The sequence below is a fragment of the Elephas maximus genome, chromosome 7 (assembly GCF_024166365.1).
Source record: "Elephas maximus indicus isolate mEleMax1 chromosome 7, mEleMax1 primary haplotype, whole genome shotgun sequence".
NCBI lineage: Eukaryota > Metazoa > Chordata > Mammalia > Proboscidea > Elephantidae > Elephas > Elephas maximus.
The window spans coordinates 126,559,165-126,587,091 of NC_064825.1; the positions used below are offsets into that span (position 1 = coordinate 126,559,165).

At 42.6% G+C, this 27,927-nt stretch overlaps 1 protein-coding gene across 1 annotated transcript; it reads right to left on the bottom strand.

Moving 5' to 3' along the window:
- Window positions 1–27,810, bottom strand: PLAAT5 (phospholipase A and acyltransferase 5). Its single transcript, XM_049891853.1, has 6 exons — window positions 27,380–27,810; window positions 26,483–26,530; window positions 18,560–18,668; window positions 5,176–5,284; window positions 2,741–3,003; window positions 1–93 (listed from the first exon to the last, which is right to left on the bottom strand). The coding sequence occupies exons 1-6, from the start codon at window positions 27,808–27,810 to the stop codon at window positions 1–3; spliced, it is 1,053 nt and encodes a 350-aa protein (XP_049747810.1).
- Between the last annotated feature and the right edge of the window lie 117 nt (window positions 27,811–27,927).

The following is a 27,927-nucleotide window of genomic DNA, read 5'->3' on the forward strand; positions in this document are numbered from 1 at the left end:
TCAGGCAGTCACTGGTTTGGGCCTGATGCTGTCCACCACCGCTGAAATAACCGCTCCTGCAGCCTTCGCGCCCTCCCTCAAGGCATGCTCTACCTGCAAAGCAGATCAGTTCACAGGATGGTCAGTCACAGCCCTAGACCTGTGCCCTCCCCTTCCCCTGTCCAGTTCACAGGGTGGTCAGTCACAGACCTAGACCTGCGCCCTCCCCTTCCCCTGTCCAGTTCACAGGATGGTCAGTCACAGACCTAGACCTGCGCCCTTCCCTTCCCCTGTCCAGTTCACAGGATGGTCAGTCACAGCCCTAGACCTGTGCCCCCCCCTTCCCCTGTCCCACTGCTCCCCTTCAGGAACTAGCCTGGCTGGAGCCTTTTCCTAGAGAAGGAAGCAGCCTGTGCTATCCTAGATTTCTAAAACCCTAGATTGCAAGAAACGAAGAGAAGCCAGGATTGCTCAAGACAGACATCCCAGGCAGGCTTGCTTTCTTTCCCCTGGGAGTATCTGGGGCTCCTGGTTCCCCTCCTCCCTCAGAGCCATTCTCCCCAGGGTTTGACTCCAGTGTGGGGTTCTGAGGCAAAGCATCTAAGAGTGCCACAGCCACTGGGGCCCTCATTTTACCCACAGGCAACCTGAGAGCCAGAGAGGAAAACTCACTTGGACAAAGTCACATAGGAAATCAGTGCCTGAGCTTAGATTTGAACTTGGGTTTCATGGTTCCTAGGCTTGGGATCCTTAAAAAACACAAAGGAGGGCCAAATATAAACCCCATTAAATTGATGGTCTTCTTTTCCTGTACAAATGCTTGTGGGATGGTAAATCCCTCATACCAGAGCCAGCCAAGCTCTGCGCACCTGAGCAAGGCCTCACAAAAATGGAATGCAGGAGAGGACACAGAGCACAACGGAGAAAGATGCAGAAAGTCAATAGTGGACAGGGTGTTGGGAGGTGGGGAGGGCCTGCTAGGGCTCACTGAGAGGCCAGATGGCGATAGGATAAAGGCCAGCATATTAGGATTTGAGCCCAGCCTGTTAACTAAGAAAAAATTATTTTCTGTCTTTAAACCTTGATTTTTTTCATCTATAAAACCGCCACCACTAACAATTGCTGTCAAGTCAATCCTGATTCATGGCAACCTCATGTGTTTCAGAGTAGAACTGTGCTCATACGGCTGTCAATGGCTGATTCTTCCGAAGTAAATCACCAGGCTTTCTTCCTGAGGTGCCTCTGGGTGGTCTTGAACCTCCAAAATTTCAGTTAGCAGCCAAGTGTGTTAACCTTTCACACCACCCAGGGACTCTCATTTATAAAAAGGAGATAATAAAGCTTCCTCTGCTCATCTGATGAGGTTTTAGTAAGGGTCAGATATTAAGAAGAGAAGCCCAAATTGTCACAGAGATTTAAGATTTTCAAAGCTCTTTTACTTGTACTACACCACATTTATCACCACCCTATATGGTGGGAACCCTGGTGGCACAGTAGTTAAAGCATCTGGCTGGTAACTGAAAGCTCAGCAGTTCAAATCCACCAGCTGCTCTGTGGAAGAAGGATGTGGCAGTCTGCTTACATAAAGATTACAGCCTTGGAAACCCAATGGGGCAGTTCTCCTCTGTCCTATAGGGTCGCTCTGAGTCAGAATTGACTTGCCGGCAGTAGGTTTTGTTTTTGTATGGTGGGAGGTCACAAACTCAAGTGCAATGGGGCCAAGTAGGTAATGTGAGCAAAGCTGGTAGGTGACACATCTATCCTGACCCCCCTCCACTTAAAGGTGGAGCCACTATTGGCCCCACAGAGTGTCAGGAAGCAGGAATGCAGGCTCACAGCCTCATCAAATGGTTGTTCAAGAGAAGCTGTGAGTTCAGATCTTTTTGTATAACATTTCTGTATTTTCACATGCTGGCAAGTAATTCAAATGCAAAAAATAATAATACTGTACATCCAAATAAAACATATCTGAGGGCTATAAGTGACCTACAGGCTTCTGGATAAGTATCTACCTCAGTCTATCCCCATTTTGTAAAGTAAGAAACAGTCTCAGAAATAAAAGTGACTTTATCAAGGGCACTACACCAGTTAATGGTCAAGCTTGGACTATAACTTGAGTGGTCTTTCTATAAGCCCAGTGGTTTTTCTACTCCTCTGTGGGTTAATATCCACCACCTGTCTGTTAGCTTGTCACACTGTGGTGGCATCCATACGTTGCTGTGATGGTGGAAGCTACGCACTGGTATTTTACCCATGATGTCACCCATGGTAGACAAGTTTCAGCAGGCCTTCCAGACTAAGGCAGACTAGGAAAAAAGGGCAAGTGATCTACTTCCAAAATTTAGCCAATGAAAACCTTATGGATCACAACAGAACAATGTCCAATTCACTTGCTTTGGATATATCATAAGGAGGGATCAATCGCTGATGAACCAATAAGACATCATGTTTAGTGAATCAGAGGGCTCCTGAGGGCTGCGACGATGGATTTGAACATGCCAGTGATCATGAAGATGACAAAGGGCTGGGCAACATTCGCTCTGTCGTACATACGGTCATCATAAGTCAAAGACAACTCAACGGCAGCTATCTATCTATCCGTCTACGGGTTAATATAGGTGAAAATACTTCCTGAACCATGAAGTCCTATAGTCAACAAACAATACATTGATGCCACTGATCACTGTCCTAATCATTGACAAGATGACAAACCCCGTGAAAGCTCCACAAGAAGCCATCGTTAAAGCAAAGGGTGCCATACCTGCTGACTCCTGGGCACACCATATCTGAGGTCGTTGACAAAGTGTTCACAGTTGCCTTCAATCAGGCTATACTGTACAATCTTGTTGATCATCATCTTTGTACGCTGGATGATCTTGTCCACAGGCAGGGGCAAGTACGTCCCATCTAGTTTGTTGTTGATCTTCCAGGAGCAGCCATGTAACACATCCTCCAGGCGACTATATTTTACAACAGCTCGGTTGCTAAAGACAGAAGTGATGCTGCCAGCCTCAAATTCCTCACCTAGAGACCAAAGACAAACCAAAGTTGGAAAGTGGCTGGGGGTAGTGCACAGAGCACTGGTTCACTCTGAGACTTTAAGTCAGACACTCACTTTAGGGCCTTAGTTTCACCATCTGTAAAAGGCATAGCAGGGGATAGGGGATTGGACTATATGAACTATAAAGGAACAGCTTCCCCAGGAAGGCTTTGCCCTGCACTGCATTACTACTCTCAACTCCCACAGGGAGGTCTGTCTTATTAAATTCTATCAGTACCTTCTAGTGTGGCCCCAGACTACATTCGGTGTCAGTGTTATACTGACCTCTAATTGGTCCTCGGATTTGAGTCTTGCTTTCCTAACCAGACTTCAGAGACCTTCACAAGTAATGTGTATAGGGCGCCCTCTATCTGTAGTTGTGAGCTCCTGAACGTGGTGTCATGCACATTATAATAGTGGTTTTCAAACTGTTCATGACATGCCTCCAGGGCCACTGCAGGGGCACAGGGAAGCAAGCGGATGAGGCTCCGAATGGCACCAACCAGCTTCAACCGAGAGCAACTTTGCTTTTATCTGTATTCAAATATTGGGATTCTCATTTAGAGTTTGTTTGAAAATAGGGTTCCACAGCTTTGAAAAACGAAAAGTTGTTTATAAACTCCTGTAATATCATATTCAATCCTTAGAGAGGCTCAGAGAGGTTCAGGAACTGGACCCAAAGCCAGGTGGGTGGTAATTTAAAACCAGAGCTGGTTTTTCACTACATTATATGCATATGCAGAAACCCTGCTGGTGTAGTGGTTAAGTGCTATGGCTGCTAACCAAAAGGTTGCCAGTTCGAGTCCACCAGGTGCTCCTTGGAAACTGTATGGGGCAGTTCTACTCTGTCCTAGAGGGTGGCTACGAGTTGAAACTGACTCGCTGGCAATGGGTTTGTTTTTGTTTTATGTATATGCAAATGTGAGTATGCTTCCTCTTTATTAGTTAACCAAGAGTTAGAAATACCCTTGTCCTTTTCTTGTGTGTTTCAAGAAAAACTGCTGATTTTACAAAAGTTGGCAGTGAGCACTCAGCATTTGGGAGCAGAGATGGCAGAATTCATTTCTAGAGATATTTTTGATGGTGGCAGAGTTCGGGGGACAAAACTGTCAATGAGCTCTTTGGTTATACAAGAGGGAGGCTCCCAGACTTAGTCTGGAAAGGAAAAGTAGTAATGATTGTAATGTAATTTTTACATTCTTTGCATAGACTTTGAAACAGGAAGTGGGGAACGGTGTGAGTGGATGGTGCAGGGAAGAGAGGCAATGGGAACCTGTTCTGTGGGAAGGTCCCAGAAAGATGGGAGGCTGGGCCAAAGGAGGAGGACAGGATGCAAGGACAAGAGCCATGGACAAGGTGTGGCCAATGGCCTTTGGTACCAGTGCCCTTCTGTAATATAATTTTGAATGGGCAATATTTGCACAGGATACAAAAATCAAAAGACACTGAAGAGTATACATTGGAGTCCCTCCCTTCCCCCTGCCAGCTCCCAGACTCCCAGCCCCCATCTCTGGTGACATCCACTGAGACTAGGGGTTCTAGATATCCAATTTTAAGTTGTTTCTGTTCTAAATTGCATTTTTCCTCTATTATCAATACCACCCCCATCAAATCTCTATTAATGTTTGATTAACCACATGTTTAATCTCAGCTTTGTGTTAATTCTGCTTGAGAAATAAAAGATGTCTACATTTTTTTTTACATTTAGGGTGAAGCAGACTGGAGCAGATTGGAACAGAAGGTAGACAAGGTGAGGAGACTGCCAAAGGTGATCAGGGAGCTGGAAGCATCATTTGGAAACAATAGGTTACAAGTGACAATCAGAACATTCCTCCTGCATCTTTCCCAGGGAATCCTCAGAAATATGAGGAAGATTACTGAACTTTTGTCAATGCAAAATGGAGGTTCAAGCTCTTACATTTGTACTTTAAAATAAAGGATGACCTAGAAGGTCAGGGAACTTGGGGGACACTTTGTACACTTTCATCTCTCTTAGTGCTGGACACTCAGTGGTTACTGACAGAGACCAAGCTCTATTACATAGTAAATAGGGGTCTATCCATGCTTCAGGGTGTTTTATTGCTAAGAAGGACAGCAGCTGCAGAACATAATAATTAGCTTTAATATAAACATTTCAATAGAGTATCCACTCTTACTTGGGGAAGCCAGGTGGACCACGTAATCATCTTCTACATAGATGGCCCAGTGCTCATAGCCAATTCGAAAAATCTCAATCAGGTCTCCAGGTCTGGGCTTTGGTTTGCCCTATAAAGGAAAAAAAAAAAAAAAAAACAAATATGGAAACTGCACCTGCCCAAAGAACTCCAGAGACCCAGCTAGGGAGCTGCTGCAGCTCAGCCTAAGTCCCCCTCTCTGTTGCTCATCACTTCACCCAAGCTGGACAAAGTTCTCTTCAAACAAAGGACCAAAGAACATCCGCTTGCTGTTATTATCACCCTTGTTACTAGAGCTTTAGAGGTTATCTGTGCTAGTCATCAATTTATTGCCTCTCAACTCCAAATGTGCCCTCCAATATATGGTCTGTGATTAACAATGGAATTCCCTTAAGCATCTCTCCTTTAATGTGAGCAAGATGTTCAGCTTTCTCAATAGAGAGCCCTGGGGGGGAAACTGCAAGAGGAAGGGGCTTTCCAGCAGTTTCTGGCTGGAGAGGAGGAGGATTGATGGTCAACAGTGTGGGTATGAGATAGCTAGTGAAGCAATGCCTGAGCTCATTCTTTCAGTCTCTCAGCACCCTTGCAGCCTCAGCCTTTCTGGGGTCCTCTTTACAGGGAAACCAGTGCCCAAAGGCCTCCTGCCCATGCAGGTGCCCTGATTCCCACCCCCATGTGGCTTGCTGGCCACCCAGAGATTCCTTTCCTCTTCTGCACAACCATGCCATCAGTTGCTGATCGCCAGCTTCCCTCCTGTAATCCAGAAGGTTGCCTCCTGATTGCTTTCCTTTTGGTGCTTTCTTATCATTTCTCTCTCTTTATTTATATTCTCTATCTGATGAGTCATTGTGAACCTACTTTCATTTACTTCTTTAAACATACTTGTAATAGCTGTTTAGAAGTCTCTATCTGCTAGGCCCAACATCTGGGCCTTCTAGGAAACAGTATCTACTGATTGTTTTGTTTTCTTGTGTATGGGCCACTCTCACTTCTTTGCATGTCTCATAATTTTTTGTTGAAAAATGGACATTTTATATAATTCAAAAAACCAAACCTGTTGCCATTGGGTTGATTTCGACTCATAGCAACACTATAGGACAGAGTGGAACTGCCCCATAGAGTTTCCAGGGAGTGCCTGGTAGATTCCAACGGCAGACCTTTTGGTTAGGAGCTGTAGCACTTAACTACTATGCCACCAGGGTTTCCTTTTAGATAATATATTGTAGTAATTCTGGATTCTGATTACCCTTCCCTTGAGGAATGGTAGTTTTTGCTTTTTGTTTTCATGTTTGTTGATTATTTGTTTAGTGAACTTTCTGTGGAATCTGTTTCCCTCACAGTATATGGGCATTGATGTATCTACTAGGTTTTTCTCCTTGCTTCTATTTTCAAGCCTGGCTTTCTAGGGATCAATCTTGGGACAATATAACTTAATGACCAGTCAGTTTTTGGTCAGAGGCTTAACCATGCATTGAGCCAATAAGGCTTCCACCCTTTGCCAGTGAATCTCTGTGTGACTTGGAAAATGCAATCAAAGTTCCAAAAGTTTACAAGTCTGTCCCGGCTTTTACTTTTGCATTCACAAGGCCTCATATTCAGCCAGGGATTACAGGCTCACTAGGGCCTTCTCCAGTCTCTCCTGAATGTGTGTGTAGCCTTATGCATGCCTTTCAGACCACAAGGTATATGTGGCGGTTTTTCAAGGCCCTCTTAAGATGTCTTGCCACCTGGATTTCCATGTTAAATTTCTGGTTGATCTGTTGGTCTCCTTTTTGTCCCAAAAAGTACTACATCCTCAGGCTAGCTACAATTTTTACCTTTCATGATTTTTTGCCACTGAGCTAGTTATGGTTTCAACAACATCCCTGGGCATAGAATTTTCCACACTCTGCCCCAAATAAATTCACCCGACCGCCACCACCACCTTTTGTTCCCAATTCCAGTCCTCCCAGCCTGCCCCACCCACCTAGGTAGAACTTTCCCACATAGAGCTGGAGGAGGGAGACTTGAAAAACCACAGACTTCTCTTTCCTAGATTCAGTAGATTTTCTTGAATTAACACTTATTTATTTGTTGTATGGAAACCCTGGTGGCATAATAGTTAAGAGGTACCACTGTAAAACCAGAAGGTCAGCAGTTCCAGTCTACCAGGAGCTGCTTGGAAACCGTACGGGCAGTTCTACTCTGTCTTATAGGGTCACTACAAGTAAGAATCAACTCGACAGCAATGTTTTTTTTTTAATTTGTTGTATGCTTTTGGTCAAATTTCCAGTCTTAATTTTATCCAGCTTTAGTTTGCTTTTGGGGGAGAGAGTTTGCTAAGATCCTCACTTAGCCATTATAGAAGTCCTGGTCACTTGAGGGAATGGGTTTTTATAGGCATAAACCAGATAATCTACACATCTGTGCTATTTGGAAGGAATTGAGAACAAGGGAGATGAAGTGCTTTTTCCAAGGTTCCACAGCAAGTACACAGTACAGCCAGGACTAGAACCAGGATTTCTGTCCCCCTAACCAACTCTTGGAAACCTGGTGGCATAGTGGTTAAGTGCTACAGCTGCTAACCAAAAGGTCAGCAGTTCAAATCCACCAGTCACTCCTTGGAAACTCTATGGGGCAGTTCTACTTTGTCCTTTAGGGTCGCTATGAGTTGGAATCAACTCAATAACAATGGGTTAACCAACTGTTGGAAACCCTGGTGGAGTAGTGGTTAATAGCCTCGGCTCTAACCAAAAGGTCAGCAGTTCGAATCCACCAGGCGCTTCCTGGAAACTCTATGAGGCAGTTCTACTCTGTCCTATAGGGTCACTATGAGTCGGAATCTACTCCAAGGCAATGGGTAACCAACTCTTTAAATGGAAAATGCAAAGGTAGAGGAGCACCCACTAGAGGGCACCCCAACCCAGCCTTCTCCCCCAGAAAACCAGAAAAAAAAAAAAAAAAGCAAACCAATGGGATCAGAGCAATGTTTTAAAATTTCCATAAGGAAGTCTGAATTATCAAACGCTTTGAAACTCATTAAAAAAATAATAAAAGCTAAGTCTAGTTCAACATTTGCATGCCCTGACACAGGTAAACCGTTAAATCACCTCTAATTTACAATTTTAGTTAAATACAGGTCTTTGATTCATAGATTTTTCTAATCATTTTTCCCTTTGGGGCATAAGTAAATGAGAAAGAAATAATTAAGTATAATATTTTTAAAGGAAAAAATGCTCTAAGTGAAGGCTATTTCTGCTCTTCTATACACGTAACACAAGAAGGCCCATGAGCCCATCCTCGCTGATGCAGTAGCCTGTTGTGAGCTGCAGCTGAGTCAGCCCCTGACTCATAGCGACCTGATGCACAACAGAACCAAATGCTGCCAGGTCCTGCGCCATCCCCATGATCGGCTACAGATCGGGCCAATGTGAACCATAGGGTTTTCACTGGCTGGTTTTTAGCAGTACGTAGCCAGGCCTTTCTTCCTAGTCCGTCTTTGTCCAGAAGCTTCAGTGAACCCTGTTCAGCATCATAGCAACTCATACACCTCCACTGGCAGAAAGGTGGTAACCGTACACGAAGGGCATTGGCCAGAATTGCGTGCAGTTCTCCTGCATGGAAGGTGAGAATTCTACCATAGCCTAAAGACAAGTAATATCTAAGCCTTGATATTAGGCAGGAAGAAAAAGAAAGGCCCAGAAAGGAAGGGGAAAGGACAGACAATAAGTAGAGGTGCAGGAATTCAAGTCAATCACACTCAGGCTATTTCTGGCACTAATCAGGGCATTGGGGAAGGAGGATTCACAACAATGTTGTAGGGCAGCTTTTGCCGAGTCAGTACACAGGGAGACCCAGATGAGACTTTATGTGGCCTTGAACCAATCCCTGACTCCATCTCACTCTACCTGAGCACAAGCCCTGATACCTGAGAGTATATTGAGACCAATGACATTTACCATCCACACAAAATATCTAGTGGAGGGCAGGGTTCTTTAAGCTTGCCAAGCCAGGTAGACAGTCACACCCAATGTAAGCTCACTTCCCCCATCAACCAAAGAACTACCTCCCACTAGACGTGACTGAAGGAGCCCTGATGGCATAACCATTAAACACTTTAAACACTTGGCTGCTAACCCAAAGGTCAGCAGTTCGAACCCATCAGCCACTCCACAGGAGAAAAGACCTGGAGATCCATTCCTGTAAAGTTTACAGCCTAGGCTCTTAGGAATATATTCTAGAGAAATAAGAGCCATCACACAAATAGATATACACACACCCATGTTCATTGCAGCGTTATTCACAATAGGTAAAAAGATGGAAACAACCTAAATGCCCATCAACAGATGAATAGCTAAACAAATTATGGTACATACACACAAGGGAATACCCAAAAAACCAAACAAAACCCAATGCTGTTGAGTCGATTCTGACTCATAGCGACCCTATACCATGCAACAATAAAGAACAATGACAAACCTGCAAAACATCCCACAACATGGATGAATGTGGAGGGTATTATGTTGAGTGAAATAAGTCATTCACAAAAGGACAAATACTGTATGAGACCACTGTTATAAAAACTCATGAAAAGGTTTGCACACAGAAAGAAACAATCTTTGGCGGTAACAAAGGAGGGGAAGAATGGGGAGGGAAAAATACTAACCAGACAACAGATAAGTGGTAACTTTGGTGAAGGGTAAGACAGTACGCAATACTGGGGAAGTCAGCACAACTTGTACAAGGCAAGGTCATCTAAGATCCATAGACATACCCAAACTCCCTCAGGGGCCTAATTACCGGGCTGACATCTAGCTCAACTGGCATAACATATATTATAAAGAAAATGTTCTACATCCTACTTTGGTGAGTATCATCTGGGGTCTTAAAAGCTTGTGAGTGGCCACCTAAGATTCTCCACTGGTCCCACCCCGTCTGGAGCAAGGGAGAATGAAGAAAATGAGAGACACAGGGAAAGATTAGTCCAAAGGACTTACAGATCCCAGCTACCACAGCCTCCACTAGTCTGAGTCTAGCACAACTAGATGGTGCCAGCTACTACCACTGACTGCTCTGACAAGAATCACAACAGAGGGTTCTGAAGAGAGCTGAAGAAAAATGTACAAAATTCTAACTCACAAAAAAAGACCAGACTGACTGGTCTGACAGAGACTGGAGAAATTCCGAGGTGTGGCCCCTGGACACCCTTTTAACTCTTTACTGAAGTCACTCCTGAGGCTTATCGTTCAGCCAAAGATTAGTCAGGCCCATAAAACAAACAATACACGGAACTCAACCATGTATACGAGACTAAATGGGCACACCAACCCAGGGACAAGGACAAGAAGGCAGGAGGGACAGGAGAGCTAGACAAATGGAAATGGGGAACCCAAGGTCAAGAAGTGGAGAGTGTTGACACGTCATGAAGTTGGCAACCAATGTCACAAAACATTAATGTTTATTGTTTAATGAGAAACTAATTTGCTCTGTAAACCTTCATCTAAAGTACAAATTTAAAAACAGGTGCACAAGTTTAAAAAAAAAAGTGCATATTTGTATGCAAGGACTGACATAATGATGACTAACAAATTGACTTACTTAAATATTTCATTCCTAGACAAAAACACCCTTGTGTTAAAAAAACTAAAAAAAATTACAGCCTAGGAAATCCTATGTGGGAGTTCTATTCTGTCCTATAGGGTTGTTATGAGTCAGAATCAACTCAAGAGCACACGACAACAATGCCATGACTGGGTCATTCCCACTGACAACATCAATCAATGAAGCAATCAATAGTGTCACTGTTATTTCCCAGAATAACTGCCAATAGGAGAACAGCACAGTTGATTGTGACGCTAGCATAACGGAGAAGAACGTACAAAGGTGTCTGTATGCTGATCATCAACGATGCTGAACAAGCTTTGTGGTGCAGGAAACAGAAGGATCTGGGATTTGGGGATAGCAGGATTTAGAATTTTGAGTAGTTTTCTTTTTTTTACTGTCTCCACTACAATATTGCCAGTGGATAGGAGTTTAAAAAAAAAACCCCGCTGCTGGCCCGACTCATAGCAACCCTATAGCACAGAGTAGTACTGTCCCATAGGGATTCCAAGGAGCAGCTGGTGGATTCCAACTGCTTACCTTTCGGTAAGCAGCTGAGCTGTTAACCACTGTGCCACAAAATTGAAGGGGATTCACCAAGACTTTTAGTTGTAAACAGTAGAAAACCAGCTTTAACTACTATAAATCAAAAAGAAATTTTTATGGATGGTAACTGGGGTCACTTAGAGTCAGGAAGCAATCACTAAGGAACCCAGAGCTGCCCAGGTTCCTACAGTGACTAAAAGTCTTGCTTAATATACTCCTTATTCATTGATTCATTCCTTCAACAAGTATTTATTATGGGCTATGTGCCAAGTACTATTGTAGATGATAAGGACCAGTGAACAAGGAAGGAAAGAAATCTACTCTTATAGATTTATATTCTAATGAAAAGAGGCAGACAAGCAAATAAACAAGAAAATACCGGGTAGTAAAAAAAGTGCTGTGATACAACTCAAACAGAGTGATACAATGGAAGGTGACTGTGTTGCAGGTCAGTAAAGAGCTCTATGAAAAAGTAAGATTTCTGCAACAATTCAATCACAAGAAAAAAAAAAAAACTGTGTAAAGATCTGGAAGACCATTCCACGGAGGAGGGCAGTACAAAGACCGTGAGATGGATGAAGGACAATAAGTAAGTGGGGAGATCATGCCAAATGAGGCTGTAAAGGAAGAAAGAGACCAGATCATGGTGCAGGTGGAAGCTTTTCTGGAGTGGGTCAAAAATTAAATGGCAAGTAAGAAACTGCAGACCCTGAGTGTAGACAACTCTTTCAAGATATTAGGAAAGGGATAAGAGGCATAAAGTGGTAAATGAAGTAAAACATGGGATCTGGGGAATGCATTTTCAAGATGGGAAAGACAACCAAAACAAAAAACCCACTGCCATTGAGTCGATTCTGACCCATAGCAACCTGATAGGACAGAGTAGAACTGCCCCATGGGGTTCCAAGGAGTGGTTGGTGGATTCAAACTGCCAACTTTTTGGTTAACTATATCACTTAACCACTATGCCACCAGGGCTCCAAAAGCATGTTTAAATTCCAGTGATAAGATTCCAGCAGGGAGGGAGATGCTGAAGGTAGAAGAGAACATATAAGGGTCTTGAGAAAGTGAGAGGGGCCAATATCGAGAGCACATTGAGGAGGAATGGGTCTTGCTTCGAAATAAGGATCTTCATCCATGGGGATAGAAAGAACAAAGGAGAGGAGGGAAGTAGGGGGAGGTATGTCCATGGCCAGTGATCTCTAAGCCTTCATGTCAGGGCAAGAATTGGCATTCCTCTTGTGCTAGGACTTCAAGAGGTATTTATTTCATTTGCCCTGACTTGGCATAATTTACCGCTGTTATGTAAGTAGATAATTCTAGTATTTTAACAGGTATGTACTTGGTTTGATGAAAGCAGCAGAAATAGGAGTTCAATGATGGAAGAGATAAATCCAGAGCCTCAAAATGGCATAGGAGAACAAGTGACACTAGAGAAGTATAAAAAGAAGCCATATCCATCAGAGACATATGCACAGAAAAAAAAAAAAAAGATATATGCACAGAGCTCAATCCGGTTAAGATGAAAACAGAACAGCTTGAAGTGATATGTCATGGCAAGTTTTTGTCATAATTCTTTCTAAACCAGGAAAAAGTGAGTGAAACCACATATTAATTTTATGCAGAGTTTATATGGGGAGCTGGTGATGCTGGTCCTTATCACATTGTAGTACGAGTTCTTTTTCCTGTGAAGGCCTTGAGGGCAAAGATAAGAGTATCCTGCAGATCGCTACTGAACACAAAGACTGTAGAAGAACAGTGCTACATATACGTCTTATCTCACTATTATAAAGTAAAACCTCGTTCATCTCTTACTCCATTTTTGCTATTAGAATTGAGTTCTCCAGGCTTTTTTTTTTTTTGGCTTATAATGTTATCAAATGAAACTCCAGAACCTAACCTTTAAAAATGCAAGTCTTTATAAACTAAAAAAGTCTCAGAAAGCATTGAAGGTGATGGCCACCCTACAGCTACACAACAAGACATAACTTTCTGACATCAGACTTGCTGAAGAATCTGATTTGACAAGGTATTAAATTGAAAACATCCACAAGAATATCAATCTTATTATATTGTGCAACATGGATGCTTTGTGAATATTCATAACTATTACCAAGTTGTTTTGTTCTCTGTCAATATGAATCAGTCCTGACGGGTGTAATTTTAACAAAATGCTCTTAGAGCATTTTAGAAATTGTTGTGGCATTCTTTGAAGTAATCTCAAAGAAAATATGAGATTCTGATTGGTTGTTGGGCATGATAATTAGTTGTCTGGTAATAATGTTGTGATCAATATCTTCATATTCTGCAGAATCAAAAAAAGGGTCAGTTGGTACTTTCGTCTATCATATGATGAAAAATAAAAACTTGTGACTGTTAGAACTATTATTTTAATAAAGATCGAGACTCTTCTCTCATTCAAATGAAGGCAATGCAACAAATGAAACTAGCAGCAGCTGTGATAGCTGAGTTTTACAGCAGACCCTGGTCATTTGGGATAATATCACACTAAAATCACGGCTATAAGACACCTTAAAGAATACTAAGTCTGATTTCTTCATTTTACACACAAGAAAATGGGCTTACACAGTCATTGGCATAGCCAAGATAATAATACAGGCCTATTGATTTTAAGTACAATGCTTTTTTGCCCATCATGCTTACCTTACTGGCAAGACTGAGATAAGGAAAATGAAATGATGAATTAAAACCTCCTGGGGCTGTCAGTCCTGCTAATGAGCTGACTGTTTTAGACTGAAAAAATTTACAGACCTCATAAATGTATAGACAAAGTGAATAATTATGTTTAATAATATATTTTTTTAAAGCATTAGCTACTCCTATATATGGCCAAGATGGAGTACCAGGTACCAGATTTACCTTCCTGCCTGAAACAACCAAAAGAACAAGAAAAAATTTTAAAGACATGAAACAACAATTTTCAAGACACTGGACTTCAGGCAACAAAGGAGAGTGATCCTTGAGAGATCAGAAACAAAAGAGATGAGCTCTACAATTGTCTCAGCTTACTGTCTCAAGAGAGTTTTAGGCCATAGTGTAGAAAGGAAGAATACGGGTAGAGGCCAGCATACCCTCTGAGTGAGAAAATGGAACTGAAAATAAGGGAGGCCAAGACAACAAAAGTTGGCAGGACACAGTAATAGAGGGGAGACAGCTGCAAAGAGAGAGAAACCTGCAGATCTACAGAGGCTCCCTCTCAAGCGTCTAGCCAAGAACTAACCAGTATATGCATGTGAGGAAAGGAAACTACCTGAGGCTGGAAGAAGAACCATCCCAATGGGTTAAAGGGAATGGTACCAGGACCCATGCAGGGCCAGGAACACGCCCTGTTCTCAAAAGCCAAACCACAAAAAACCAAACCCAGTGCCTTCAAGTCGATTCCAACTGATAGCAACCCTATAGGACAGAGTAGGGCTACCCCATAGAGTTTCCAAGGAGCACCTGGTGGATTTGAACTGCCGACTCTTTGGTTAGCAGCCGTAGCACTTAACCACTACACCACCAGGGTTTCCTCTCAAAAGCCAGACCCTCATAATTCACAGAATATTAGCTAGAGTACTTAGAAGGATTTTGCCTTACAAGCAGGAAAAAACTGTCAACATAACATGGCTCTGGTGTTCCCTTAAAAAATCTGAAAGGATCAAACTGTTTCCAAGTAATGTAGCTGCATCCCAGCACAAAGCTCAAGAATATTTATTTGAATATAAAAAAATCTAGTATCCAACAAGTTAAATCCCAATGTCAGACATCTAATCAGAGATTACCAGTCAGGCAAAGAAAATGCAACCCATAATGAGGAGAAAAATAAAACAATCGAAACTGACTCAGAACTAAAAGATGTAAGAATTAGCAGATAAGGACATTAAAATAGTTATTATAACTATTTCATTCTGTTAAAAAAAGGCAAAGGTATAGAGGATATTTTTTCAAAACATTGAAACTCCTGAAATGCAACTATACTGTTTGACATGAAAAATACACTAAATGGTATTAAAAAAAAGATGAGACATTGGAGAAGAAAAGACTAGTGAACTTGGAGACATAGCAATAGACACTATCCAAAGGAAAGACACAGATTTTTTTTAATGAAAAGAGAAAGGGTGAATTGTGGGACAACTTCAAGCAGCATAATATGCATGTATTGTGTCCTTGAAAGGAAAGGAAAGGGACTGAAGAAATAGTGGCCAACACTTTTCCAACATTGATGAAAACTATAAACCCACAAATCCAAGAAGTTCAATAAACCTCAAGCACAAAAAACATGAAGAAAACTACGCCAAGGCACATCATAATCAAATTGCTCAAAACCAGCAAGAAAGACAAACTTTTAAAAAGGAGGCAGGGAAAAAAATCCTGTAACATACAAAGAAAAAAACAAAAATAAGGAAATCAGCGGATTTCTCTTTTAAAGCAATGGAAGCAACAAGGGAGTGGAGCAACATCTTTAAAATAAGGAAAGACGAAACTGTCAACCTAGAATTTTTTTTTCCCCAAAAAAGGGGAAAAAAATACTTTTTCAGACATTACAAAACATTACTGATAGAAATTGATGAAGAATTAGAGACACATCTTGTTAAGATGCCAATTTTCTAAAGTTTCAAGGCAATGCCATGAAAATTTCAGCAAGTTTTTTGTAGAAACTGGCAACCTAAATATTGGCAACAAATCATCTAGAATATCCAAAACAACTCTGAAAAATAAAGACGAAGTTGGAAGGCTAACATTATTCAATTGTGTTCAGTCAGACCCTGCACATAGACCAAGAGGCAGTGACTCAAACAGAACAATGGGATACTATGTGGTTTAAAATCAAGAAAGGTGTGCTTCAGGGTTGCATTCTTTCACCATACTTATTCACTCTGTATGCTGAGCAAGTAATCCAAGAAGCTTGGCTATATGAAGAAGAATGTGGCACCAGGATTGGTGGAAACTCATTAACAACCTGCAATATGCAGATGACACAATCTTGCTTGCTGAAAGAGAAGAGGACTTGAATCATTCACTGATGAAGATCAAAGATTACAGCCTTCTGTTATGAATTACACCTCAACATAAAGAAAACAAAAATCCTCACAACTAGACCAATAAGCAAAATCATGATAAACAGAGAAGAGACTGACATTGTCGAAGACTTCATTTTACTTGGGTCCACAATTAACGCCCTTGGAAGCAGCAGTCAGGAAATCAAAAGATGTATTGCATTGGGCAAATCTGCTACAAAAGATCTATTTAAAGTGTTCAAACACAAAGATGTCACTGTGAGGACTGAGGTATGCCTGCCCCAAGCCACGGTATTTTCAATTGCCTCACATGCATGCGAAAGCTGGACAATGAATAAGAAAGACCGAGGAAGAATTGATGCCTTTGAATTATGGTGTTGGAGAAGAACATTGAAGAATACCATGGACTTCCAGAAGAACAAATAAGTCTGTCTTGGAAGAAATACAGTCAGAGTGCTCCTTGGAAGCGAGGATGAAGATACTTCGTCTCATGTATTTTGAACATGTTATCAGGAGGGACCGTCCCTGGAGAAGGGAATTGTCCTTGGGAAAGCAGAGAGTCAGGGAAAGAGGAAGATCTTCAGTGAGATGGATTGGCAACATGGCTGCAACAATGGGCTCAAACATAATGATCATGAGGATGGCACAGGACCAGGCAGTGTTTCATTCTGTTGTGCATGGCGTAGCTGTGAGTCAGAACCAACTCCATGGCACCTAACAACAACATAGAAAATATATATGGATGGCAATATATAAGGACATGAAAAGATGCTCAATATCATTACTCATTGTTGTTGTTAGGTGCCGTCCAGTTGGTTCTGATTCATAGCGACCCCATGTACAACAGAACAAAACACTGCCCATCCTGTGCCATCCTAACAGTCGTTGCTATGTTTGAGGCCACTGTTGCAGCCACTGTGTCAGTCCATCTTGTTTAGAGTCTTCCTATTTTTCACCGACCCTCTACTTTACCAAGCATGATGTCCTGCTCCAGGGATTGGTCCCCCCTGATACCATGTTCAAAGTAAGTGAGATGAAGTCTCACCATTCTCACTCTTAAGGAGCATTCTAGCTGTGCTTCTTCCAAGACATATTTGTTTGTTCTCCTGGCAGTCCATGGTATATTCAATATTCTTCACCAACACCATAATTCAAATGCATTCATCAGTCGTTAGGGAAATCAAAATTAAAACTACAATCAGATATGACTACATACTTATTACCTGTTGCGATTGAGTTGATATCAACTCATAGCAACCCAACAGAACAGAGTAGAACTGTTCTATAAGGTTTCTAAGGAGTAGCTGGTGGATTTGAACTGCCAACCTTTTGATTAGCAGTCAAGCTCTTAAACACTGCACCACCAGGGCTTCCCATACTTATCAGAATATCAAAAATAAAAAAGACATAATATATCAAGTTGGTGAGGATGTAGAGAAACTGGAACTCTAATACACTGCTGGTTGGAATATAAAATGGTAGATCCACTCTGGAAACAGTAAGTTAAACATACACAAACTATATGACCTAACCATTTCATTCCTAGGTATTCACCCAAGAGAAACAAAACATACGTCTATACAAAGATTTGTATACAAATGTTCATAGCAACTTTACTTATAATAGCCCAAAACTGAAAACAACCCAAATGCCAGTTAACAGGTGAAAGGATAAACAAATAGTGGTATATCCCTACATACATTCATGTTGTTGCATGTTATCAACAGTAAGTTATTGATAACATGCAACAACATGAATGTACTTTCAAGTAATTAATAGAGTGAAAGGAGTCAGACAAGAAAAAAGAACATATACTATGCGATTTCATTTATATAAGGCTCTAAAAACTGCAATCTAATCTATAGTGATAGAAAGCAGATCAATCGTTGCCTCCGAATGGCAGCAGAGTGGGAAGAGGGAGAGATTACAAAGGACACAAGGAAACAGTAACTTGATTGCAGTGATGGTTTCATGGAGGTTTACATATACAGAAATTTAACAAATCCCATATTTTAAATAAGTTCAGATTACTGTACCTCGATAAATTATACCTCAATAAAGCTGTTTTTAAAGGGGAGGGGCAGGGGAGGCACAACCAACAACCTCAATCAGAGCACGGTTCAGCAAGCCTCACAGTCTAAATAAAGTAAAATACGATACATCAGAAATTGCTGGGAAGCTAAAGAGACGCACTCTCTAAGACTTCTTGTTACACCTACCTCAGTTGTTTGCTTTATTAACTTGCCTGGACTCCCAGGCTTCCTGGCTGAATTCGACTCTGTTCTTTTCCGGCTGGGTGTCACGTCCGAGTTAACTTCAGCCTGCTCCCTAAACGAATTTCAAACAGTATTTCACCGTTATTTGGAAATCGGTATTACAGATCACTTCACATATGTGACTTTTAAGATTCCTCTCCATTTTGAGATTCTAGGAAACATATCCGTCTGAAATTATTTCTATGAAGCTATAGCTTTCATTCAAAATAGTTGCTGTTTACTATATTCCTGACAATTGTTGGAAATGCTGTGACGGAAATTAGCAGCTTTCAGGGTGTTTTTTAAGTTGCTAATAATCTTTTCAATTGTTTATCAAAGTAATACTTGCACACAGCTTAGGAAAAGGAAACAGTCCATGATTGCCTACAACGAAATGCGTTATAAGGGCCTCTGCCCCACCCCTTCTCACGGCCCTCTCCCCACTCCCCCCAGTTCCGCTGCCCAGAGACAAGCCCAGTGAACTCTTGGGATGTTTCTTCTAATAATTAGCTCCATATTTCTGAGAAATCTTATTGCATCGCAACACTTTAACTCAAAGGAATGTGGAAGAAATCAGTATATTTTGTTCTTGAAACAAAACTTTACAGGAGAGAACTGAAAGTGAAGGCAAGAACATGCTTTTTGGGTACTATTAAAAAAAAATAATAAACACTTGCCATTGAGTCTATTCCAACTTGTGGAGACCCCACGTGTTTCAGAGTAGAACTGCACTCTACAGGGTTTTCAATGGCTGTGATCTTTCAGAAGTAGATTGCCAGGCCTTTCTTCCTGGGCACCTCTGATTGGATTCGAACTGCCAACCTTAGCAGCCAAGCGCGTAACCATTTACGTCACCCAGGGATTCCTTTTGGGGTAGTAGAGTGAAATGTTTTGGAACAGGAAAGCCCTGGGTTTGAATCCTGGCTCTAATGCTTGCTGTCCAACCTTGAGCTAGTAAATCAATTTGACTGAACCTTGGTTTAATTATCAATAAAATAGAGATGATAATATTTGCCTCACAGAGTTGTTAAGAGGATTAAATGAAAAAGCATATACAGTAAAACATGTGAAAGCTGGAAACTGTGTAAGGTGGAAATCTGTCAGAGAGGGAAAACTCACATATTTTCCGCTAAACAGACCCAGTAGCCCAGCCATTGAGTCGATTCTGACTCATAAAACAGAGAGCAATAGAAAAGTGGTGACTGTATCCTGTCAAAGACAGAAAATTTGGAGGCCCACAAAAACAAGGCAGTCCCCTTGAGTTCCGGCTCTCACAGTTTTCACGGTATATGCATCTTGCATATGTTCTTGTTGTTAGGTGCTGTCTAGTCAGTTCCAACTCATAGTGACCCTATGTACAACAAAACAGAACACTGCCTGGTCCTGAACCATCCTCACAATCATTGCCATGTTTGAGGCCATTGTTGCAGCCACTGTGCCAACCCATCTCATTGAGGGTCTTCCTGTTTTTTCCTGATCCTCTACCAAGCACAATGCACTTCTCCAGGGACTGATACCTCCTGATAACATGTCCAAAGTACATGAAATGAAGTCTCTCCACCCTCACTTCGAAAGAGCATTCTAGCTGTACTTCTTCCAAAACAGATTTGTTCATTCTTCTGTCAGTCCATGGTACGTTCAATATTCTTCACCAACACCATAATTTAAAAGCATCAATTCTTCTTCAGTCGGCCTTATTCATTGCCCAGCTTTCTCATGCATACGAGGTGACTGAAAACACCATGGCTTATGTCAGATACACCTTAGTCCTCAGAGTGACATATTTGCTTTTTAACATTTTAAAGAGATTTTTTGCAGATTTGTCCAATGCGATGAGTCTTTGATTTCTTGACTGCTGCTTCCTTGGGCATTGACTGTGGATCCAAGTAAAATGAAATCCTTAACAATTTCAGTGTTTTCTCTGTTTATCATGATTTCATTTATTGGTCCAGTTGTGAGCATTATTGTTTTCTTTATGTTGACGTGTAATCTATACAAAAGGCTGTAGTATTTCATCTTCATAAGTGTTTCAAGTCCTCTTTGCTTTCAGCAAGCAAAACGGTCAATGAATCTTCCTCCAATCCCAATGCCCCATTCTTCTTTATATAGTCCAGCTTCCCAGATTATCTGCTCACCATACTGACTGAATAAGTAAGGTGAAAGGATACAACCCTGACGCATACCTTTCCTGACTTTAAACCATGCAGTATCCCTTGTTCTGTTTGGACGACTGCCTCTTTCTTTATACACAGTTTCCTCATGAGTACAATTCAGTGTTCTGGAATCCCCATTCTTTGCAATGTTATCCATAATTTCTTATGATCCACACAGTTGAATCCCTTTGCACAGTCAGTAAAACACAGGTAAACACCTTTCTGGTATTCTCTGCTTTCAGCCAAGATCCATCTGACATCAGTAATGATATTCCTCATTCCATGTCCTCTTCTGAATCAGGCTTGGATTTCTTGAAGTTCCTCATTGATGTACTGCTGCAACCATTTTTTAATTACCTTCAGCAAAACTTTACTTGGGTGTGATATTAATGATATTGTTCAATAATTTCCCCACTCTGTTGGATCACCTTTCTTTGGAATGGGCATGAATATGGATGTCTTCCAGTCAACTGGCCAGGTAGCTGTCTTCCAAATTTCTTGGCACAGACGGGTGAGCACTTCCAGCACTGCATCCATTTGTTAAAACATCTTGTCTTAGTCATCTAATGCTGCTATAACAGAAATACCACAAGTGGATGACTTTAACAAAGAGAAGTTTATTCTCTCACAGGTCAGTAGGCTAAAGGTCTGAATGCAGGGCGCCGGCTCCAGGGGAAGGCTTTCTCTCTTTGTTGGCTCTGAAGGAAGGTCCTTGTGAAGCATCAGTCTACCCTTGGTCTGGGAGCATCTCAGTGCAGGAACTTCAGGTCCAAAGGACGCACTACGCTCCCGGTGCTCCTTTCTTGGTGGTATGAAGTCCTCCTGTCCCTCTGCTCACTTCTCTCTTTTATGTCTCAAAAGAGGTTGGCTTAAGACACTACCTAATCTTGTAGACCTCATCAGTATAACTACCACTGATCCATCTTATTACATCATAGTGACAGGATTTACAACACATAGGGAAATCACATGAGAAGATAAAATGGTAGACAATCATACAAGGGAATCATGACCTAGCCAAGTTGACAGATATTTTGGGAGGACACAGTTCGATCCATGACACATCTCAATTGGTATTCCGTCAATCCTGGAGCCTTATTTTTCACCAATGTTTTCAGTGCAGCTTGGACCTCTTCCTTCAGTACCATCAGTTCTTGATCCTATACTACCTACTAAAATGGCTGAATGTCAGCCAATTATTTTTGGTACAGTGACTCTGTGTATTCCTTCCATCTTTCCTTGATGCTTCCTGCGTTGTTCAATATCTTGCCCATGGAATCCTTCAATAGTGCGACTCAAGGCTGGAATAATTTCTTCAATTCTTTCAGCTTGAGAAATACCAAGGCTGTTCTTCCCCTTTGGTTTTCTAACTCCAGGTCTTTGCGCATGTCATTATAATACTTTACTTTGTCTTCTAGAACCACCCTTTGAAATCTGCCTTTCAGCTCTTTTACTTCATCACTTCTTCCTTTTGCTTTAGTTATTCTACGTTCAAGAGCAAGTTTCAAAGTCTCTTCTGAAATACATTTTGGTCTTTTCTTTCTTTTCTATCTTTTTGATGACCTCTCACTTTCTTCATGTATGATGTCCTTGATGTCATCCCACAACTCATCTGGTCTTTGGTCGTTAGTGTTCATCGCGTCAAATCTATTCCTGAGATGGTCTCTAAATTTAGGTGGGATATGCTCAAGGTCATATTACGGCTCTCGTGGACTTGTTCTAATTTTCTTCAGCTTCGACTTGAACTTGCATATGAGCAATTGATGATCTGTTCTGCAGTAGGCCCCTGACCTTCTGACTGATGATATTGAGCACCTCTGTTGTCTCTTTCCACAGTGTAGTCATTTGATTCCTGTGTATTCCATCCAGCAAAGTCCACCTGTATACTACAGTTTATGTTTGTTGAAAAAATTATTTGCAATGAAGAAGTCCTTGGTCTTGCAAAATTCTAACATGTGACCTCCGTTTCTATCACCAAGGCCGTATTTTCCAACTACAGATCCTCCTGTTTCCAACTTTCGCATTCCAACCACCAGTAATTATCAATGCATCTTGATTGCATGTTTGATCAATTTCAGACTGCAGAAGTTGGTAAAAATCTTCAGTTTCTTCATCTTTGGAATTAGTGGTTGGTGCATAAATTCATATAATAGTCTTTACTAACTGGTCTTCCTTGTAGGCTTATGGATATTATCCTATCACTGACAGTGTTGTACTTCAGGATACATCTTTAAAAAACCTCCTTGTAGGCTTATGGATATTATCCTATCACTGACAGTGTTGTACTTCAGGATACATCTTAGAATGTTCTTTTTGACAATGAACCTGATCCCATTCCTCTTCAATTTGCCATTCCCGGTATAGCAGACCACATGATTGTCCAATTCAAAATAGCCAGTACCAGTCTGTTTCAGCTCACTAATGGCTAGGATATACATCTTTATGTGGGCCATTTCATTTCTGACAACTTCCAGTTTGTTGTAATGTAGTGGCTTTTGTGTTTCTGTAATGCTGGAAGCTATGCCATCAGTATTTCAAATACCAGCAGGTTCACCCGTGGTGGACAGGTTTCAGCAGAGCTTCCAGACTAAGACAGACTAGGAATACAAAAAAAAAAAAAAAAAAACCAATTGCCCTCAGGCCGATTTCAACGCATAGGGAACTATAGGACAGAATAGAACTGCCTCATAGGGTTTCCAAGAGTGGCTAGTAGATATGAACTGTCAACCTTTTGGTTAGCAACTGTATCACTTAACCACTGCACCACCATGGCTCCAACTAGGAATAAGGACCTGGCAATCTACCAGGAATAAAGTCGACTACCTCTGTGGAAAGAGATGATGGAAAAGCTCAATGCCATCAGTCAGAACAAGGCCAGGGCAAACTGTGGATCAGACCATCAATTACTCATATGCAAGTTCAAGTTGAAACTTAAGAAAATTAGAACGAGTCCACGAGAGCCAAAGTAGGACCTTGACTATACCCCACCTGAATTTAGGGGCCATCTCAAGAACAGATTTGACACGTTGAATACTAATGACTGAAGACTAGAAGAGTTGTGGAATGACATCAAGGACATCATACATGAAGAAAGCAAGAGGTCATTAAAAAGACAGGAGATAAAGAAGAGACCTAAGTGGATGTGAGAATAGACTCTGAAACTTGCTCTTCAAAGTCAAGTAGCAAAAGGAAAAAAATGATGACGTAAAAGAGCTGAACAGATTTCAAAGGGCAGCTCAAGAAAGCAAAGTATTATGATGACATATGCAAAGATCTGGAGATTGAAAACCAAAAGAGAAGAACACACTGAGCGTTTCTCAAGCTGAAAGAACTGAAGAAAAAATTCAAGCCTTGAGCTGTAATATTGAAGGAGTCTATGGGGAAAATATTAAACGATGCAGTAAGCATCAAAAGAAAATGGAAGGAATACACAGAGTCACTATACCAAAAAGAATTGGTCGACATTCAACCATTTCAGGAGATAACATATGATCAAGAACTGATGGAACTGAAGGAAGAAGTCCAAGCTGCACTAAAGGCATTGGCGAAAAACAAGGCTCCAGGAATTGACGGAATACCAATTGAGATGTTTCAACAAACAGACGCAGTGCTAGAAGTGCTCACTCATCTGTGCCAAAAACTTCAGAAGATGGCTACCTGGCCAACCAACTGGAAGAGATTCATATTTACATCTATTCCCAAGAAAGGTGATCCAACCCAATGGGGAAATTATTGAACAATATCATTAATATCACATGCAAGCAAAATTTTACTGATGATCAGTCAAAGGCAGCTACAGCAGTATATCGACAGGGAAGCGCCAGAAATTCAGGCCGGATTCAGAAGAGGACGTAGAACCAGGAATATCATTGCTGATGTCAACTGGAATCTGGCTGAAGACAGAGAATACCAGGAAGATGTTTACCTGTGTTTTATTGACTATGCTAATGCATTCAACTGTGGGAATCATAACAAATTATGGATAACATTGTGGAGAATGGGAATTCTGGAACACTTAATTGTGCTCATGAGGAACCTTTATATAGATCAAGAGGCAGTCGTTTGAACAGAACAAGCGGATACCACATGGTGTAAAGTCAGGAAAGGAGTGCGTCAGGGGTGTATCCTTCCACTATACCTATTCAATCCGTACGCTGAGCAAATAATCCGAGAAGCTGGACTATATGAAGAAGAACGGGGCATCAGGATTGGAGGAAGACTCATTAACAACCTGCGTTATGCAGATGACACAACCTTGCTTGCTGAAAGTGAAAAGGACTTGAAGCACTTACTGATGAAGATCAAAGACCACAGCCTTCAGTATGGACTACACCTCAACATGAAGAAAACAAAAATCCTCACAACTGGACCAATAAGCAACATCATGATAAACAAAGAAAAGATTGAGGTTGTCGAGGATTTCATTTTACTTGGATCCACAATCAACAGCCATGGAAGCAGCAGTCAAGAAATGAAAAGACTCATTACATCGGGCAACTCTGCTGCAAAAGACCTCTTTAAAGTGTTGAAAAGCAAAGATGTCACCTTGAGGACTAAGGTGTGCCTGACCCAAGCCACGGTGTTTTCAATTGCCTCGTATGCCTGCGAAACCTGGACAATGTATAAGGAATATCAAAGTAGAATTGACGCCTTTGAACTGTGGTGTTCACAAAGAATACTGAATATACCACGGACTGCCAAAAGAGCGAACAAATCTGTCTTGGAGAAGTACAACCAGAATGCTCCTTAGAAGCAAGGATGGCAAGACTATGTCTCACATACTTTGAACATGTTATCAGGAGGGACCAGTCCCTGGAGAAGGATATCATGCTTGGTAAAATGAAGCATCAACAAAAAAGAGGAAGACCTTCAACTAAATGGATTGAAACAGTGGCTGCAACAACGGAGTCAAGCACAGCAACAATTGTGAGGATGGCGCAGGACCAGGTATTGTTTCGTCTGTTGTGCATAGGGTCATTATGAGTCGGAATTGATTTAATGTTTTTAACAACAACAATCTACTTCTTAAAAAATTGGCCAGTGAAAACCTTATGAATAGCGGCAGAACAATGTATATTACCAGCACTCAAATATGGTTTCTTTACCTTTCCCCACATTTTAATTCTTCTCCAAAACTATACCATATGGGAAGAGGAGGGAGACAACTCATTTTCAGTGTAGCTCTTCTCTATCACTCAGCCCCTCGGAGTTTTAAAAAAGAGGCAAACATGGTGGTTTTGCCTCAATCTTTAGTAGGGACGGAAACCCTGGTGGTGTGGTGGTTAAGTGCTACAGGGCTAACCAAAGTATCTGTAGTTTGAATCCACCAGGTGCTCCTCAGAAACCCTATGGGGCAGTTCTACTCTGTCCTATAGGGTCGCTATGAGTCGGAATCGACTGGAAGGCACTGGGTTTTGTTTTGTTTTGTTTTGTTCAGTACGGACACCAGGTAGCAATATTGTGAACCCCCTTCCAAAGTGATTCAATTTGCGGTAGTCTAGAGAATGGCCCTGTGGCTAGAAACTGCTGCAGACTATGCCTCCAGCCAGTGGTTCACAGGCTTTGTCATTGTCCTGACCAGGAGCACACCAGCCTTCTCTTTACTGGTTAGTGGTGGGCTGGTTTGCACAGAAATCACCTCAGGATTTGTATTACCGAATGGCCATCAAAGACAATTTTTCAAATGGCTTGTCTACTGCTCAAAAGCCTAGTCCTTTCGTACCAAGATTCTTACCCTTGCTGGCCGCTTCTTCCCTGGTCCAACACACCCTGCTGTGGTGACCTGGGCGATTTGGGTGACTTGGGCAGGAACTGGGCCAATGTTTGGCATCCCATGGATTCTTCTAATTCAAGAAAAAGCAAATGCTATTTAAAACCACAATTGCCTTTTAGGAGGTTTAAACCTGTGAAGGAATATGAGCACCTTGAGGCTATGTAGAGGTGGACCTGGAGCTCCAGTCCGGAACCTTGCCTGGCTGCTGGTTAACCCTCAATACAGTTTTGCATGAATGAAGGGAAGCGTGGGACTAGGTGTTGGGTAGGGCTTAGTTCCTCTGCGACAGAGAGACTTCGGAATTCCCAGGGGTGGAATCAGGGAGAAAGTGAAGAATCCAGAGTTGCTGCTCCCCCAGGCTCGCAGAAATCTTGGGGCTCGGCCCCTTCAGGAGCTTCTGCGGAGCTAGGGCCATTCTCAGCTCCACCTGAGGGGGTGCTGCCACCTCAGGCTCACTTCCACCTGAAATGTTGGAGAGGGCTGCTGGATGCCTGGCTCACAGAATGGGTCGTATCTCTATCAGTGATTAAATTAAAAACAAATGATCATTTTGAAATATTCACTCATTACGGCTCAACAGGTGTTTTGCACAATCAAATGGTGACTACGGTGACTTTCTGAGGGTCCGACACCCTGCCAGGGTCAGCGGCTACGATGGGGAAGCTCGAGATGACCTGGAGGGCTCCGGGCTGGGCGGGGCGCCTGTAGGGAGGGCCCCATTCCCGGGGCAGACCCGCTGGGGCACAGTTGACTGTCGGGGAGAAAGCCCCGACCCCCCCGGGTCCCAAGTACCGGAGGCTTTCGAGGTGGGTTTAGAGCGGGACTGTGGCAACCGAGGGAGGCGAAGCCCATGCTTGCCCCCGGCCGCGGGGCTCAAGCCCATCGCGCCTCTGCGGCCCCGCCAGCCCCGGGCCTAGCAAGGGACGACGCGCCCGGCCAGGTCTCAGTCGGCGCGATCCCTGATCCGCAGAGCCGCAGGGCCGCGGGCGCTGGGGCGGCTCAGGGTGGGGCTTCGATGGCTCGGAGAAGCGGAGGGGGGCGGGGCGCGTCGCAAACGGCGGGGGCGCGCGGGGATCCGGGGGCGCACGAGGGGCAGGAGCGCACCGGGGGTCGCGGGGAGGGGTTGCGGTGTCTGGGAGAGGCGGAGGGATGCGGGAGGCGCGCGGGGGGCGCACGGAGGCAGGGAGGGGTGGGACGCGCCGCAGACGGCCGGGGCGCGCGGGGCCACAGCTGGTGACAGAGAGGGGCGCCAATGACGGCGCAGGAATGCCCAAGAATCTGGGGGCCATCGAGAGGACTGGCAGGGAAAGGGACGCAGGAGGTTGTTTCTGGTGTGGAAGATAGCACAAAACACTGCGCAAAAGACTTGGAATGTCGTTGGAGAAGCTGAGTGTTAAGGAGCAGTC